Source organism: Branchiostoma lanceolatum, chromosome 11 (assembly GCF_035083965.1).
Source record: "Branchiostoma lanceolatum isolate klBraLanc5 chromosome 11, klBraLanc5.hap2, whole genome shotgun sequence".
Taxonomy (NCBI): Eukaryota; Metazoa; Chordata; class Leptocardii; order Amphioxiformes; family Branchiostomatidae; genus Branchiostoma; species Branchiostoma lanceolatum.
Window position 1 is genome coordinate 12,077,914 of NC_089732.1, and position 15,158 is coordinate 12,093,071.

The 15,158-nt window shown below is 42.3% G+C and overlaps 1 protein-coding gene across 1 annotated transcript; it reads left to right on the forward strand.

The window, feature by feature from the left end:
• Window positions 1-209: 209 nt before the first annotated feature.
• LOC136445216 (cell adhesion molecule DSCAM-like) lies at window positions 210-13,844 on the forward strand. Its single transcript, XM_066443083.1, has 16 exons — window positions 210-333; window positions 3,036-3,156; window positions 3,753-4,025; window positions 4,726-4,974; window positions 5,334-5,444; window positions 5,699-5,821; window positions 7,326-7,631; window positions 8,162-8,476; window positions 9,033-9,329; window positions 9,826-10,100; window positions 10,596-10,665; window positions 11,094-11,194; window positions 11,672-11,873; window positions 12,412-12,517; window positions 12,964-13,110; window positions 13,625-13,844. Exons 2-16 carry the CDS (start codon window positions 3,075-3,077, stop codon window positions 13,842-13,844), a joined length of 2,877 nt encoding a protein of 958 aa, XP_066299180.1. The 5' UTR covers window positions 210-333; window positions 3,036-3,074.
• The last annotated feature ends 1,314 nt before the right edge of the window (window positions 13,845-15,158 follow it).

The following is a 15,158-nucleotide window of genomic DNA, read 5'->3' on the forward strand; positions in this document are numbered from 1 at the left end:
CCTTTTCCACCTACCAAGTTATACTTTGCAGACAAAATTTAACGAAAATGATCTTACTGTAAGTAAATGTAGTTATGTGTGAGAAATTTAGCTGTGTCTAAAAAACACGTACTTTTACTTTTGAGTTTTAAACCATCCACTCAGTTCTGTTTGGACCCTTTTCGAAGAAAAAGTGCCTCCTAGCGGAAGTTACGCCCACTCTCACCTGCTGGAGGTCAGAGGTCATGAGAAAGGGGTCGCCCATAGTTTGCGAACGGAAACTTCGTCTAGCTCGCTGCCGCACCTTTGTCTGCGATTACTTTTCACGTACTGTCACTGGAGACTACACTCAAGGTAAGAACACTTTGTAAGTTTTACTTACTAGGAATTAAAAATAGTCAATATGTAAAGCACACGAAACGTACAACTGTATGTTGTGACCCATTGTTACTGGCACAGGTGACCAGACAACTTCACCGGGCAGTCACAGGGCGATCTAAATTTACTTCACAAATGTTTGGTCTATTTTTTTTGATGAACCGATTCGTGTAGAATATCTGTGACGATAGAAGAGGGTTTGTAAAATGCAGAGTTATTGTTGATTCAATGAATTTCCTGGTATTGCGTCACACCGGGGGTATTTTCAACAAACACTGAGCTATTTCCTGGTGTATTGGGGGAGGGGGGTATGTGTATTCAAGACAATTATCCGAGCCTCAGGTACTTCCTAGTAATCAAGGTGACGTAAATCCGGGGTTTAGCCGCTCCCACGAATCAAAATGAGTGTGACTGTGAAACAGTACTCAGTTGTAGAGTGTTCAGCAAATAGGTCTTAGGTCTAGACTGTGATCTGCTTTTCAGGTAACCCTAAATAACAGCTAGGAACATTATTGAAAACACGGTAAACCTAAACATATAGGATTACCTTGGTCAATACTGACCGACGGAGGCCATATATATTAGGTACTAAAACAAGTGACTATTACTATCATTACATTCCGTTCTATCTAAGAAAGGCGCTTGTGGCTTAGTCACAAATAAAACAGGGCTGCAACAAAATCTCATTTTCTTTTATTTATTGACTTTCAAGCAAGCCATCTGCCTTAAAATAACAATGAAAATAACAAGAAAAGTACAGGATGACATCTCTAAGATTATCAGAACACGAACATTGGTCAAACACATCCCGTATTTTGACTGACATCTCTAAACGTGCGTAATGAGAGCTCAGAACCACTACACGACATCTGTTGTGAATAGGATTAAGAATATGGGGCAAGAGAGGATTAAGAACAAGTTGTAGAGGCGGGCTAATCCCCACGCAGATGAAACAGGTTGGACATTTATTTTTCCAAGATCGAAGTTCAAGTGACTTAGCTCATTTATTATTCTCGGAGGAGATAAACATTTCTGTGTACAAATAGATATACTAAATACATTAAAGAGTGTTATGACCTTAGAGCCTGTATTGTATACGATACCTTAAAATCAAAATGTTAATTTAATCATATACTTTATCCATTTGGTTTATTCATTTGTTTGTTAGTATATTTCAAAGTTGTAGATGACTTCACGAATGTCGCTGTACTTCTGTTGTGTCAATATAAAGATTTGAAGCACCTAGATTAAAGTGCTAATGATGCTGTGACAAAAAGCGTCTCACGCAACGAATGAATGAAAAGTTTGACCCCTTGACCTCTGTTCTTCTTAAAAACGATTTCAAAAGCTCTAAGTAGAACTCCGGAAAACGTTTTAAGGGGTTCGGGTCATGCCATACCACGATGTTTGTCACCTGCAAAGAAATCTTAGTCAATAATTCTTTACCTCCATGAGAATTGAATTATATGATACCACGGGAAGTTTGTTGTTTACATAGGTTTATCGAAATCAAACCAGGTACGTATCTTAGGGTCCAAACTTGGAGGTCGATTCTCTGTGATGACAGAAATATGGCGGTTTTACAAGGTTGACAGATGGGTCAGATTGTTTGTTGTTACGTGTTACTCACCTGTATCCTCCCACAGGAAATGACGTGTTTGCCTCCAGGACAAAAAAAAAAAACGGGTCAGACAAATATCTTTGGTTAATCCTGTGTGGCTGTAGAATTAGCGTATCTTGTTTGCCCTGGGGGCCTGATAAGCCCCTGTAACACATGGCGGAACATGGCTCCTAACCACCGGCCAACCAAGATTGGCGGTAGGTCGGCAACGGTGTGACCAGTTTGACTACCAAACCACTACTGACTTACTCCCAACTACCAGCCAACCCATTCCAGACCTCCTGGCTGCAACCAACCGCGCCGAACACCAGCCAACCACAGCCGACCTAGCTGCCGAACCACTCCCAGTCATGGTTGGGGGAGGTCGGGAGGCCATGTTCGGCTATATGTAACCGGGGCTTTAGGATTCCACTAAGGTTACACTTACTTGATAATATGTATAACATCCGCGAGCACATTGATTTTAAAAAAAGTTTGCAGCCATACTGCAAATCGTACAGAGCCTCAAAATGAGCAAACATATGCCGTAAATTACAGAGAAATTACCCTCTTTTTGCTATTTTTTTCGCACGCTCGCATTAGTTTTGCTGCCCAGCTGATGTAACCCTTGATAATGAAGTGAGTATGCCCTATAAAGGGATTAACTACAACATGTTGTTGTGTGAAGACATCAGCCCGCTGCCATATGCATGGTAGTTGATATGTGTTCACAATGCTTGAGTTTGAGTTTGAGTGCTTGTGATATTACCTGTTAAAACTTTCAAGCCTGGCGCCCTACATAGCTATCATCTATAATCACCATACGCAATTAACATCAATACAGAACTTGTCTGCGACTTCTTAATTCGGTCACAACATATGTTTGAAAAGATTTCGTCCTATTCAAATAATGAGTTAATGTTTAACTCAGAGAGTGGTCACAACTGTTTGTCTTTTGACGCGGGTTTGAGAAGTCTTGTCATCGTGGGGTGTTAAACCGGTAGAAATTATTATAATACTAGCTACTTATATTATGGCTTCGATGATGCTTACAGAATTTATATTTTTGTATCCATAGGTGGACAGTTGATGACCTGTTCTGGCCCTTCTGGCCACCATGGGGGGCCTCCGTCGCCTGTTTCAATGCTGTTTCTGCAACATTTGGGGACCGCTACTATATTTGCTTATCGTCCCAGCAGGTACGTTTTGTTTGTCATTGTTTGTTCCCGGCGCCCCCGCTGTGTGATTTGAGTTTCACAGAACCAGCACATTTTACCATACGCCTAATGAGTACAAAATGTACAATAGATCATTTTGAATGATTCTCAAATGTTTACTTACTTACTTTACTTTGGTCGAGCGTCAGCTTTAAAGCACTCTCCACTATTAATGTTTATAGTTGTACATCTAGGTTGACAATATTAAAAGACAATTCAAACTCTACAACAGGGCAAGATTCGGAGATTACTCCCCAACGTTTCTAGTGACATCTATCACTCTTCTTCAGCGTCAGTAGAATGAACTAGCTGAACGAGTCGACAATATTACATAAAATATCATTGGAAAAATTGAAGGGTTGAGCGATGAAAGGACACTAGCCCGTAACTGTAAATTTTAAAGTAATATTCTTAATTAAATAATGTTCCCTATACTAGTATTGAATTGTTCTGCAAGTTCATTCTAGTGACGCTGAGAAAGAGTGATGAATGTCACTCAAAACGTCCGGAAAAAAGTCTCCCAGCCTTATCAAGTTGAAAAGATTAAATTGTCTTTAAACATCCCAACTGTGTTTCAGAAGCCAACACGTCGCTGTCATTGTTCGACTTTTACGATGAAAAAGCGTTGGACGGCTTCAATACTGAGCGGATCGGAGGCATTAGTAAGGAGGAGTGCGCCACACGGTGTTTAATGGGAACTTCTAATGTCCCGCTTGGAGCGTGCCTATCGTTTGATTATGACAACAACGGCAGCGGTGCCTGTATCCTGAGCATAGCAAACATGTACACCCCGGGAGCAACGTTAGCTACCAGTAACCCAGGATCGCGATTTGACTACTACCATAGAAAAGGTACGACAGTGAAAATTCTCTCCTGGTCTATGTGCTGTTTTATTACGCTTGTTTGTTTGTTTGTTTGTTTTTTTGTGTTGCATACCCGATAACCCACCTCATGGTGTAACACAACAGGTTTCTACTCAATAGTACAAGCTGCATATCCGGACAGATTTATTTGATCCACTCAAACCGGGGAGGTCTTCTATCATTTTCGATAAGTGCGGTAGGTTCTTTTACGAGCTTGAGTTTTGGCTATCCTCAAACACGTGACCTCCATTTTACGTCATATCTGAGGACACAGCGTACTAGACATTGCAGACAGCACCTGTTTTTTAAAAATGTTTTGTCATATATAATCTCATATATAGGATGAAATAAATTTCAATTGCTTGAAGGCTATGATAAACGTTGGGCTTTGCTATATTTGCACTAAGGTCGCTTTTTCCCTAGCACAAAAGCTATATGCCGACCAAAAATCTTGGCCGTAGCTTATATGTTCAGAACACGAAGCAAAAACCGGAATTTCTACTGCAGTACCATGGTCACACACTAGGGGTTCCAAATCAACCAAACCAACACCTATCACAATCCATATTAAGGTTCTTAAGTTATGTTGACCACAAAATATCCAGAAACAAAAACAAACACACAGACACACCAGAAAAGAGTATCTCCATTTTTTCACAAAGGTAATAAAATGTTATCTGTTTTTCAGAGGGAAGCATGTTTGAGAAGTACGACAACCAGGCACTAAGCGGGTTTAACAACCAGGCTATAGGCGGCAGCAGTCCAGGCGACTGCGCTCTCAAATGTCTTCAGGGAACGACAAGCGTACTTTCCGGATCCTGCAAGTCTTTCGACTACGACAGGAGGCGCAGCTTGTGTATTCTCAGCACTGACAGCAAGGACACGCAACCTTCAGCCTTAGGACCAAACAGCAATAATGATTACTACCACAGAAAAAGTGAGTGCGACCTAAGATTAGTCTTTGAGTTGGTTTGAAGCAACATGCTACAGGGGAAAGAGTGCATGCAGCTTTTTTGGTTATGATAAAAATGCACTATGTCATAAAAGATTATTCGTATAACGAAGTTGAACGCCGAATTGCCCCGGATCGTTCTGTTTTGTTGGCATTTGCAGGCTAGTTTTCCAGACATCCATTGAGTACAATAAGACAATGTAATGAAATCGTTCCGAACATTTTTCACAATAATTATAAAAATTCAGTTCACTGTTAAACGTTGCCATTTCTCTTAAATTTACCAGTAACTCCCCATTCCTTCTGGAAATACATTGTTGACATATTTGTTACTTCCCCTTTAGATCCGTGCTCCGATGGTCCGTGTCAAAATGGCGGTGTTTGCACCTATAGTGGCTACGACAGTTTTTCCTGTGCCTGTACCGCCGGTTGGACCGGAAATACGTGTGAAACAGGTATGGCGTTATAATCAGTATAAATATATGTTGACAAAAATGACCATGTCTTTATAATTTTACCTTTTTTTTTTAAATATGTATGTCAATGCAATATGATAACTCATGTGACTTTACCTCGTTATGGAAAATGTTATTTGACGAACACAACTTAGTATCGATATTAAAGGCCTTTTTGTACGGCTTCTTCTTCTTCTTCTCTGGTACTGCCAAGCCCAATACTCTTTTCATGTGTTTATCTGTATATTTCCTAGATATCGATGAATGCACTACTGGTGCACACAACTGTGACCAACAAGCTACCTGTTCCAATGCACCTGGTTCTTTCAGCTGCACCTGTAATCCAGGGTACCATGGTACCGGCACAACATGTGAAGGTAAGCTATAAAGCTTATGAAGGTAAAATGCACATTCACAATGAGCTTGAGATTAAGTGTGCCCTTATAAGGGCGTAAAACCCCCCTCTCACTGGACCCGCGGCACGCTGGCGGCGTTGCTGCGACCGATCGAATTGACGAAGCACTCAACGAATTTTATCGACATAAAACGAATCTTGTCAAGCTTTGTGTGTTTTGTTGTCTTCTTGGTCATACTGGTACGTTTTGAATGATATTCCTATTATAAAGTCAAGGGTAACACAGATGCAGTTTAGGACGCCGCGACGCCGCCAGCGTGCCGCGGGTCCAGTGAGAGGGGGGCTTTAATGCCATAGTACCAGAACTACGTGTGAAAGAGTGTCGGTACAGGAAACGACGTATGATTGTATAAAATTGTATACCATGTATATCATATCATCTCACCATTGCAGATTTTTAGTTCTGCTATGAATAATTTATTGCTCCTTTATAATGATTTCCAAGCCTAATTGTATGGAAAATCAATTTGAACAATAACTGTTATGTTGCTTTTGTAGCGACATGATATCCAATCCATTCTGGTATGAATTTTTCATGAGATACTGGGTTGGGACAGATATAGCAGAGAGTCATTAATGAAACATTATCAGGCGTAAATTGCTGTATGTTCTTATACACATATTGTCTCTCTTCGTTTGGAACTGTTTTTACCTATGTTGCAACTGTGTGGCACCAATATATTCCTTTTGCTCCTTGTGTCCAGAGCAATGGCTACCGCAGGTATGTGTATATGTGTGTGTGCATGTGTGCGTGTGAATGTGTGTGTGTGTGTACAATGTATGTGTATGCCTGTGTGTATCACAGTGCTTAATCTACTGTTCGTATGTATTATACGTATGTAAAGCCACGGTTATACACATGTCTGAACATGGCTCTCGACAACTAGCCAAAAAGGGTTGGCGATATATGTATCGGGAGCAGTCTGACTAGTTTTAGATTAAGAATCAAATTTGACTCCCTAACCCACCCTGGCCACTATTGACTTACTCCCAACTACCATTCATACTTACGGTCCACAGAAGCCTGGAAACCATACCCTCGGTGGCTCCCCGATATCTCTACGGCGTTGGGAGTGACCCCCGCCCGCCCAGACAGATTAGCCCGCTCGGGGTGTTGGTTTACGGCGGCGAAAGTAGGGTGGCAGCGGAAGTAGGGTGGCAGCGGAAGTAGAAAGGCAGCTAAGTAGACAGGCTATCAGAAACGGTTCAATAAAGCAGACTGGGCCCGGTAAAACACCCCTAAATTAAGCCGACCCCTAGAGACTGGGACCAGGCTACGTCCACAGCCGAATGTTTTGATAATGTTAAAACATGCGGCTGGCGCAACCGAACACCAGCCAACCGCGCCGAACACCCGTCGACCACAGCCGATACCTAGCTCAGAACCACTACAGACCATGTTCAGCTATGTATGACCGGAGCTTAATCCACACTTCTTGTGTATGATACGTTTGCAATATGTGTAGTTTCAGTACCACCTGCAGTAACACAACACCCACAGAACCAGACCAGAACCTTGGACCAGTCGGTAACGTTCACTTGTGTTATCGGTGGTGACCCAACCCCTTCCGTCACCTGGTACAAGGACAGTACAGAGATATCATCTGGGGGACGTTTCAACGCAGGAGAAACACCAGACGATTTACAGAACACAGTTACCAGTACACTGACCATCAGTGGAATACAACGGGACGACAACGGACATTATACCTGTAGGGGAACGAACAGTGCGGGCACTGACTCGTCGGAAGCAGCCAGTCTGATCGTACAAGGTAAAACTCTTTCCTTTACATTAGTATGCCTTATGTTAGAGCATTCCGACAGATATCATAACTTCGCAAATACTTGCTTGAACACTTAGCAATATACAACTGTTTATAGCCGAACAACAAACTGGCGTCCTTCAGAGTTATGAAAGGGGTGTCTGAATCACAATTTCTTCATTCACAACCACATATTTAACAAGGGCCGAATTTTCAATGACCGTCTGCCATCTTCGTTTAAGCAATTCTGACTGGTTCACTTTGTACTGCAGCTAGGTGTCACTGCTAACAATGCGGTCCCAAACGTAAAGTCCCAGCTCTCCCACGGGTCGGGTCGCCCATCCTCCTTCCCGGAGTAATCATTACCACATAGTTTTTACGTGAATACAATACTGCGCAAAATGCGGCCCCAAATGTTAGAGTATTATCACGAAGTCAATTGATGTGTTAAAGATAGTCATGATTATTGCTAACGTATGGTCACTAGTGTGTACAGCCGTGAATTTAGTCTAATGTCACTGTTATTTGTTTCGATTCAGAGCGTCCAGACGACATCTCAGTCGAGGTGACTCCTCTGACGTTCACGACCCTCCATGTAAAATGGACGGTAGGTGTGACCGGAAACCTACACGTCAACCAATCGGAGGTGAGCTACAGGCGGAGTCCGGACGATCCATGGAGCGAGGCCGTCGTTGTAACACACGAGTCCAGTGGAGCAGGAGGACATCCAACCGGAATACAGTACACGCTGGAGGGCCTGTCCCCCTCCACACAGTACACGGTTCAGGTTAGGGCGAGAAACTCCATAGGGTGGAGCGACCCTGCCTATGGTACTGGGACCACGCTGGACGCACGTAAGTTTTCCATTTCTTCTATACTTTCAAATGGTACTGTTCCTTCGAGCTGAACATAGTTAATACCCTAAGAATAACATTTCAACGGGATATCATAAATTGGGCATACTGACATCAATTGCTATGAAACACAGGCATTTCCTTTATTCACTGAGGCAACCACCGCCGGGTATCAACTTATAAACCAACGTATGCCTTTAACTTAATTAACATAATAAATTATCGGATAATATTATTCCTTGTACAGAACCAAGTGTTTCATTCAAGATTGATTTTTCGGTGATGTTTTACATTGTAAACACCGCATAAAGGATCTATCTAATAGTATGTATGTGTGTTAATACTTGGTACCGCATCTGTTAGCAGCTACACCTTGCTGCAGTGCGTAACAAAACTAGTCAGAAATGACAGACGGTCACCAAAACGTCGGTTTAAATAAAACGTTTGGTGCGCAAATGATTTTTTTATCCAGTGACTCATCAACCTGATGAAACTATTCATGAATCATACATTACCTTTCTTTTTGCTATGAAAATGATTTCTTATATATATGCAGCTCCTGGACCTCCATCTGCGCTACGTCAGACAGCCGTCACTCATGAGTCTGTCTCTCTGACGTGGCAAACTCCGCCTCAAGCTGGAGTAATAACAGGCTATACCATTCAGTATGGAACCACTTCAGACTGTACAGAAGCTCAGCTCACGCAAATGGCAAACTCATCAGGGATTGCCACGTCGTATGGTGTTCAGAACCTCACCGCCTACAGCGTGTACACCTTCCGGGTCCGTGGGCACTCCAGCGGTGGACCAGGAAACTACAGCGACTGCATCACTATCAGGACGGCAGAGTTTTGTAAGTCCTTTGTTTGTGGAACTGCAAACCATGTAAACCGCCTCATAGCGTAACGCATCTGTTTTGTACTTAATAGTACAAGCTGCATATCTGGACAAATTCATTTGAACCACTCACGCCGGGAGGGACCCATACTCTTTTAGATGAGTGCTTTTGGTTCTTTTAAGTGCTCGATGTGTTGCTCTCATCAAACTCGGGACCTCCATTTAACGTCCTATCTGATAGACGTCCCTAACCGAAGCTAGGTACTAATTTTCACATGAGTGAAGTGAGGACATTCGTATAAGGAGCATTTCCCAAAGGTACAACGTCGGGGGAATGTCAGGGGATTTGAACCCAGGACCTGTGCGTGGGTATCGACACCCTACCATTATGCCACGCGACGCCAAGTCTTTTATTGAGACCGATCATATCCTAAGAGACGCATCATATCTTTAATTAGATCTATTTTCGCTGCTTACGAATATGCATCAATAACAGAGGTTTTATATTGCAGATCCATCGAAGCCATTGTCCGTCCAATTTGCTGATATGAACAGTTGCAACTGTGACGCATCAGGCCAGAACAGAACCATCATGCTACAAGTCAGGTGGAGACGGCCACAGAGTATCAACGGAGAACTGCAGGGATACACACTGAGACTTTACCGTGGCAACCAGGTCATCTATGTGACTAACACATCAACGGCTCTTCAGGACACTCAGCTACAGCATGTGATTTCTGGCAACGATGTTGGAGAGCTTCAGCCTGTTCAGAACTACTCAGTTACGGTACGTGTCAGAAAAAAGTGTCAGTTGTTTGTATTTGTTGTCTTGTATTGCATACCCGGTAAACCACCTCATGGCGTTACACACCATGTTTGTACTTAATAGTACAAGCTGCATATCCGGACGGATATTTTCTGATTATCTATTTGATCCACTCACACCGGGAAGGCCCCTACTTATTTCAAAAATTGTGATTGGTTAATTTACGTACTCAAGGTGTAGCTCTCCTCAAACACTGGACCTCCATTTAACGTCCTTTTCGAGGGACGTCCCTAACCGAGGATAGGTATTCATTTCTAGCTGACTAAAGTAAGGAAGGTGGTGTGAAATGTTGAGCAAATAACAATGCTTTATCAATGATTCCTTTTGGGTGCTGCTACCAAAACGTTCTTAATCATAAACTTATTAAAAATATTGAAAATTAAAGCTTACTTTAAGATATTATAGGGCTGAAAATTATACTAGAACATGTCTTAAGGTTGTTGATATCTCTTCTAGGTTTCAGCCTTCAATGATGTGTATAGAGGAGCGGACAGTGATCCCGCTCAGGCTCAAACGAGTGATGGATGTAAGTATACATTGTTCGTGGATAAAGGTTAGGCACCCAGGTAATAAGATACACAAGATAAAACTTACTCCAGCAACTGGACAGATTTTGAAAAGGATCAGACGTTTTGAGAAGTATCCACTGTCTTTCGGTTTCTAACGGAAGGTTGTGGAAGGTATCTGAAACGTCTGACCTTTTTTTCAACATATATCCAGTTTTCTTTTGTATACATTGTTCGGTTGGCAACTTCTATTTTGCTATGCATTTAGGAAACATTGTTTCTAAACAAGATCATGAATACTGAATTGGATGGTAGAAAACAGAATGATACAGATAGATAGTGGTCTACCACGATTTTTTTAATACTACTAACTGCTAGTGATAGCTTTCTACCAACATGCGCACAACAGAGAACGGCAATATAAAGACAAAACGCATTTCTATTGCAGGTCCGTCTGCGCCAACCATTACCTCAAATACCCAGGATGGCATGTGTGGGATAGACTGGACTCCTCCATTGAAGTCGACTGGAGAGATTTCGGGATATTTGGTGAGGAAAGTTTGCTTGTTGTTATGTCCTCTAGATGAATAAAGTAAGTGCGGGCCATGGCACAATAAATATTCCGTCTCATCAATGGTCGTTGCCAGTTGAAACGACCAATGTCATATCGTAGAACAGGATACTGAAAGTGTACTCAGCTCCCTCCACAGTGACGTTTCGTGGCGTACAGGATAGATGCTTTAGGATTAGGCTTTCTGAACCGGCTACAAACCTGAGTTGGTGCACCTTCTTTTTTCACTGTCCGTTTTCCAGTTTTCACGATACTGTAGCACATTTATGAATGAAATGTTGCTTTGTATACGCTTTTGTACGTTTTGCTATCGAAAAAAAAAGTTATGAAACGCTTGGATATGGCATCGACCGTTTCAAAGGGCAATGACTGTGTACGAAACGAAAACGCCCATACCAGTATTTCTCCACCGGTGCTGTCATCAGTAAATTTGCACATTTCGTATTTTAACACAGGTAACAACGACCGCAACTCAGCTGAATTCAGGGCCCACCCCAGTTGCTGAACCCGTGGGTTCCACGGATGTACAGAATCTGACATGGACGTCGTCCCTGGATGTGTTCCCGCCGAACTCCTTGATTTATGTCACCGTCAGGGCCAAGACTTGCGCAGCAGGGGCAAGTAGTGCGGAGAGAACCTGCAGGATAGAACGTGTAGGTGAGTGAAGTATAAAGGTAGCTCACTTGCGTTATGGTAATCATGATTTTTTAACCCCAACTAGCCATATTGTAATTGGAGTACGTATCTAGTGCCAACTCAGAAAAAAAAGATAGCCATGTCTTCAATTACGCACTAGTGTTATTAACCCAGGATTGATGGGTTAAAAATTCGTTTCTCCCCTAACTGTCGTAGAGTGGATCTCGTTGCCACCAAGCACCGTAGGGTAATAGTCAATAGAGAGCTTTTGACAACGCTTGCAGTTGCATGTACAAAGTTTTATGTGTGACACGTCGTTCAGTGTAATATAACCATCTACTTCCGTGCCGTGTGCCTGCGGAGCTGGTGTGTTACGCCAAAGGTCTGTTATACCGTCTGATGCAGTAGTAACATGTTGGTATGTTTAACAGACATACACTGTAATCCAACATGGTGAAAATGACGTCATATGAAAACAAAATATATAGCCTGATAAATCAAATCAAATCTTTAATTTGATTAGCCTTAACATAACATTACATCCGATTTAAATTTCCAGATCCGCCTGCATCTATTCCAGTAGTGAACACCCTGAACACAAACCCGACGTCAACTACATTCACGATGACGCTTCCCGACATCAGCAGTCGAAACGGACCCATAAGGTGTGACCACCTGCCACAATTGGCAGCCAGAGTTTATTATCATACTTTTGATTATTCAAGGCCTTGTCACATTCGTTGTACGAGCATCGTACGATCGTAAACTGAAGGCATTCTTGGGACAGTCATGCAAATGTGGTAAACAAATTTAGCTGTCTTGATAGTAATTTCTTAGATCTTTCTTAGATTTTTGCCTGTGGTTGGCTATGTCGCAGCCTGTTTGAAAATGTTTATGACATAAAAATCGTACGACAACATACAACAAATATTAACACCACCGGGTTTATACTTATGGCTGACTTAGTAAATGGATGAGTCCAATACTTTTACACCTCTTACTCCCATCTCCTCGCCACTATTACACATTTGTTTGATTTGTTCCTTAATGAAAGGTTTTCTTTCTAATATTACTGTGAACCTGACCTGTCTTGCTCTGACGTATACACCAGTTGCTACCACGTCATCGTAGTGCCCATGGAGAGCGGAGAGAGTCTTCAACAGCTGAGTACCAGAATGGGTGATCCTGACGTCATTCTGACCCCAGATGCCCCCCTTCCAGGAAGAACTACTCCTTACATTGCACTTGCATTTTCAGGGTTAGTACAAGCGCAACAACATCATTTTGTCTAACCCCTTTCTTATGGTTTGTTTTTCTAATGCATTCAAAACAGCAAAATGTAAACTTAACCTCAACATGTCGTTCCTAGCATATTATTATGATTAGAAATGATACGAAGTAATCATATGACAGACCATCCACAGAGAGTTTGCAGCCGCGTGACTATTTTGGCTGGTTAGACCTGGACGCTGCCAAGTTGATTTGAATTCTTATTTGCAACGACGATCGCGTCAAATTGACATTTTGCATGCACTTTATAGATTTGACTCTATCAGATCCGACCAGCAAATATGGTGGTTGTGATGCCAAGATTCTAACAACCCATTGGCTTATGCTGGTTTATTTGCTTACACAATAAGAAATGGCATGATACTAAAAACAATATAACACGTGTAGAAGGAGGTAAATGCGCATAAAAAGAGATTATACTAGGGGCCCTCCCCTATGCTAATAGAAATTGATGACATGCTAATGTCTTTTTGACGACGTAGAAACAATTACGTCAGTGGTGACGTCACGATAGGAAACGGGGAAGCGTGTACGGACCCGTGTTGTCAGTTTGCGGCGGTGGAAGGAGCACAACTGCCGGGCAACAAACAACTGTCACCCGGGTCTTCTTACACTGCAACGGTCCGGGCTTACGTCAGCAGTGGGGGCAGACGGAAAAGAGCAACATTACAGGTACAGTTTGAGATGCACAAGTTGACTTAAGTTCATTACCAGAGATAGGTATAGTGTTAGCTTTGTGCCAGGGACAGGGATGATTTTAGTTCAGTGCCAAGAACAGGAATAGCGTTTTCAGTATCAGGGGCAGGGATAGTGTTTTCAGTACCAGGGGCAGGGATATGGTGTTGGTTCAGTACCAGGGGTAGGGATGGTGTAAGTTAAGTGCCAGGGGCAGGGATAGTGTTTTCAGGGACAGGGATAGTGTTTTCAGTACCAGGGACAGGGATGGTGTTAATTCAGTACCAGGGACAGGAATGGTATTAGTTCAGGGGAAGGGACAGTATTAGTTCAGTACCAGGGACACGGATGGTATTAGTTCACTACCAGGGACAGGGTAGTGTTTTCAGTACTAGGGACATGGGTGAAGTTGATTCATTACCAACGATAAGGGTGATTTTAGTTCAGTACCAGAGACAGGAATGGTGTTCAGTACCAGGGACGTGATGGTCTTAGTTCAGTACCAAGGACAGGGACAGAGATCCTTGACATCTTGTGCTAGGCACATGTATTATCATGTATGAATGAGACTCTCGCGTCAGTTCACCGTTGTCACAATCATTCGTGAATACATTATTGCGTAGTAGAGAATGGTGTACAAGAAATATGAATTACACGCTTGCCACTCTACATTATATGATTCAATCCTGAGTTGAAACAACGACGTGTAATCAGCCTAGTACGTTTTACTGTCTCTCTTTTACGTAGACACAGAAATCATCTGCGTACATAGCGCCCGTCACCACGTCAGGCATATCAGGTACGTGAACTCTGGGGTTAATTATTTATGATACCAATTTTCATAACCTCTCTTCGCATCTATACGATGACTTAGTGTTGTCATGTTTGTATCGTATCACCAAGTTCATAATATGTTCGTCAAGGAACACTATATATATATATATATTGTTGTTTTGAATGGCAAAGGAAATCAAGAGCATGGTTCATCGGTGGGAGGGATCGTAGGAGGCATATTGGCAGTTGTGGTGGTCATCTCTGCAGCAGTGGCGGGCCTGGTCTTCTACAGGTAGCGTTTCATTTACCTTCCGACAGGTGGCGTAGCACAAACTACCAAGTGACGTTCATAAGTAATACTTCATGTTCGAATTCAGCTTAGTAATACATAACATGTATGTCACCATCAAAATAGATCTCGTATCGATAATATCACAACTATAAAGCACTGCAACAGAAAATTAGAATCGTTTGTAAGTTCTAGCTTATGATTAGTTTACTACTAGTGTATCATCATTGGCTGTTTTCTGCATCGGTATATTTGTAGGGATAAGACTATCTAATCTA

Bases quoted from the DNA above. Each gene is read 5' to 3' on its own strand.
- LOC136445216 (XM_066443083.1), top strand. From the start codon at position 3,075: ATGGGGGGCCTCCGTCGCCTGTTTCAATGCTGTTTCTGCAACATTTGG. The intron at 7,632-8,161 runs GTAAAACTCTTT...GTTTCGATTCAG, and splicing joins AGCCAGTCTGATCGTACAAG to AGCGTCCAGACGACATCTCA. The intron at 9,330-9,825 runs GTAAGTCCTTTG...TTTATATTGCAG, and splicing joins TATCAGGACGGCAGAGTTTT to ATCCATCGAAGCCATTGTCC.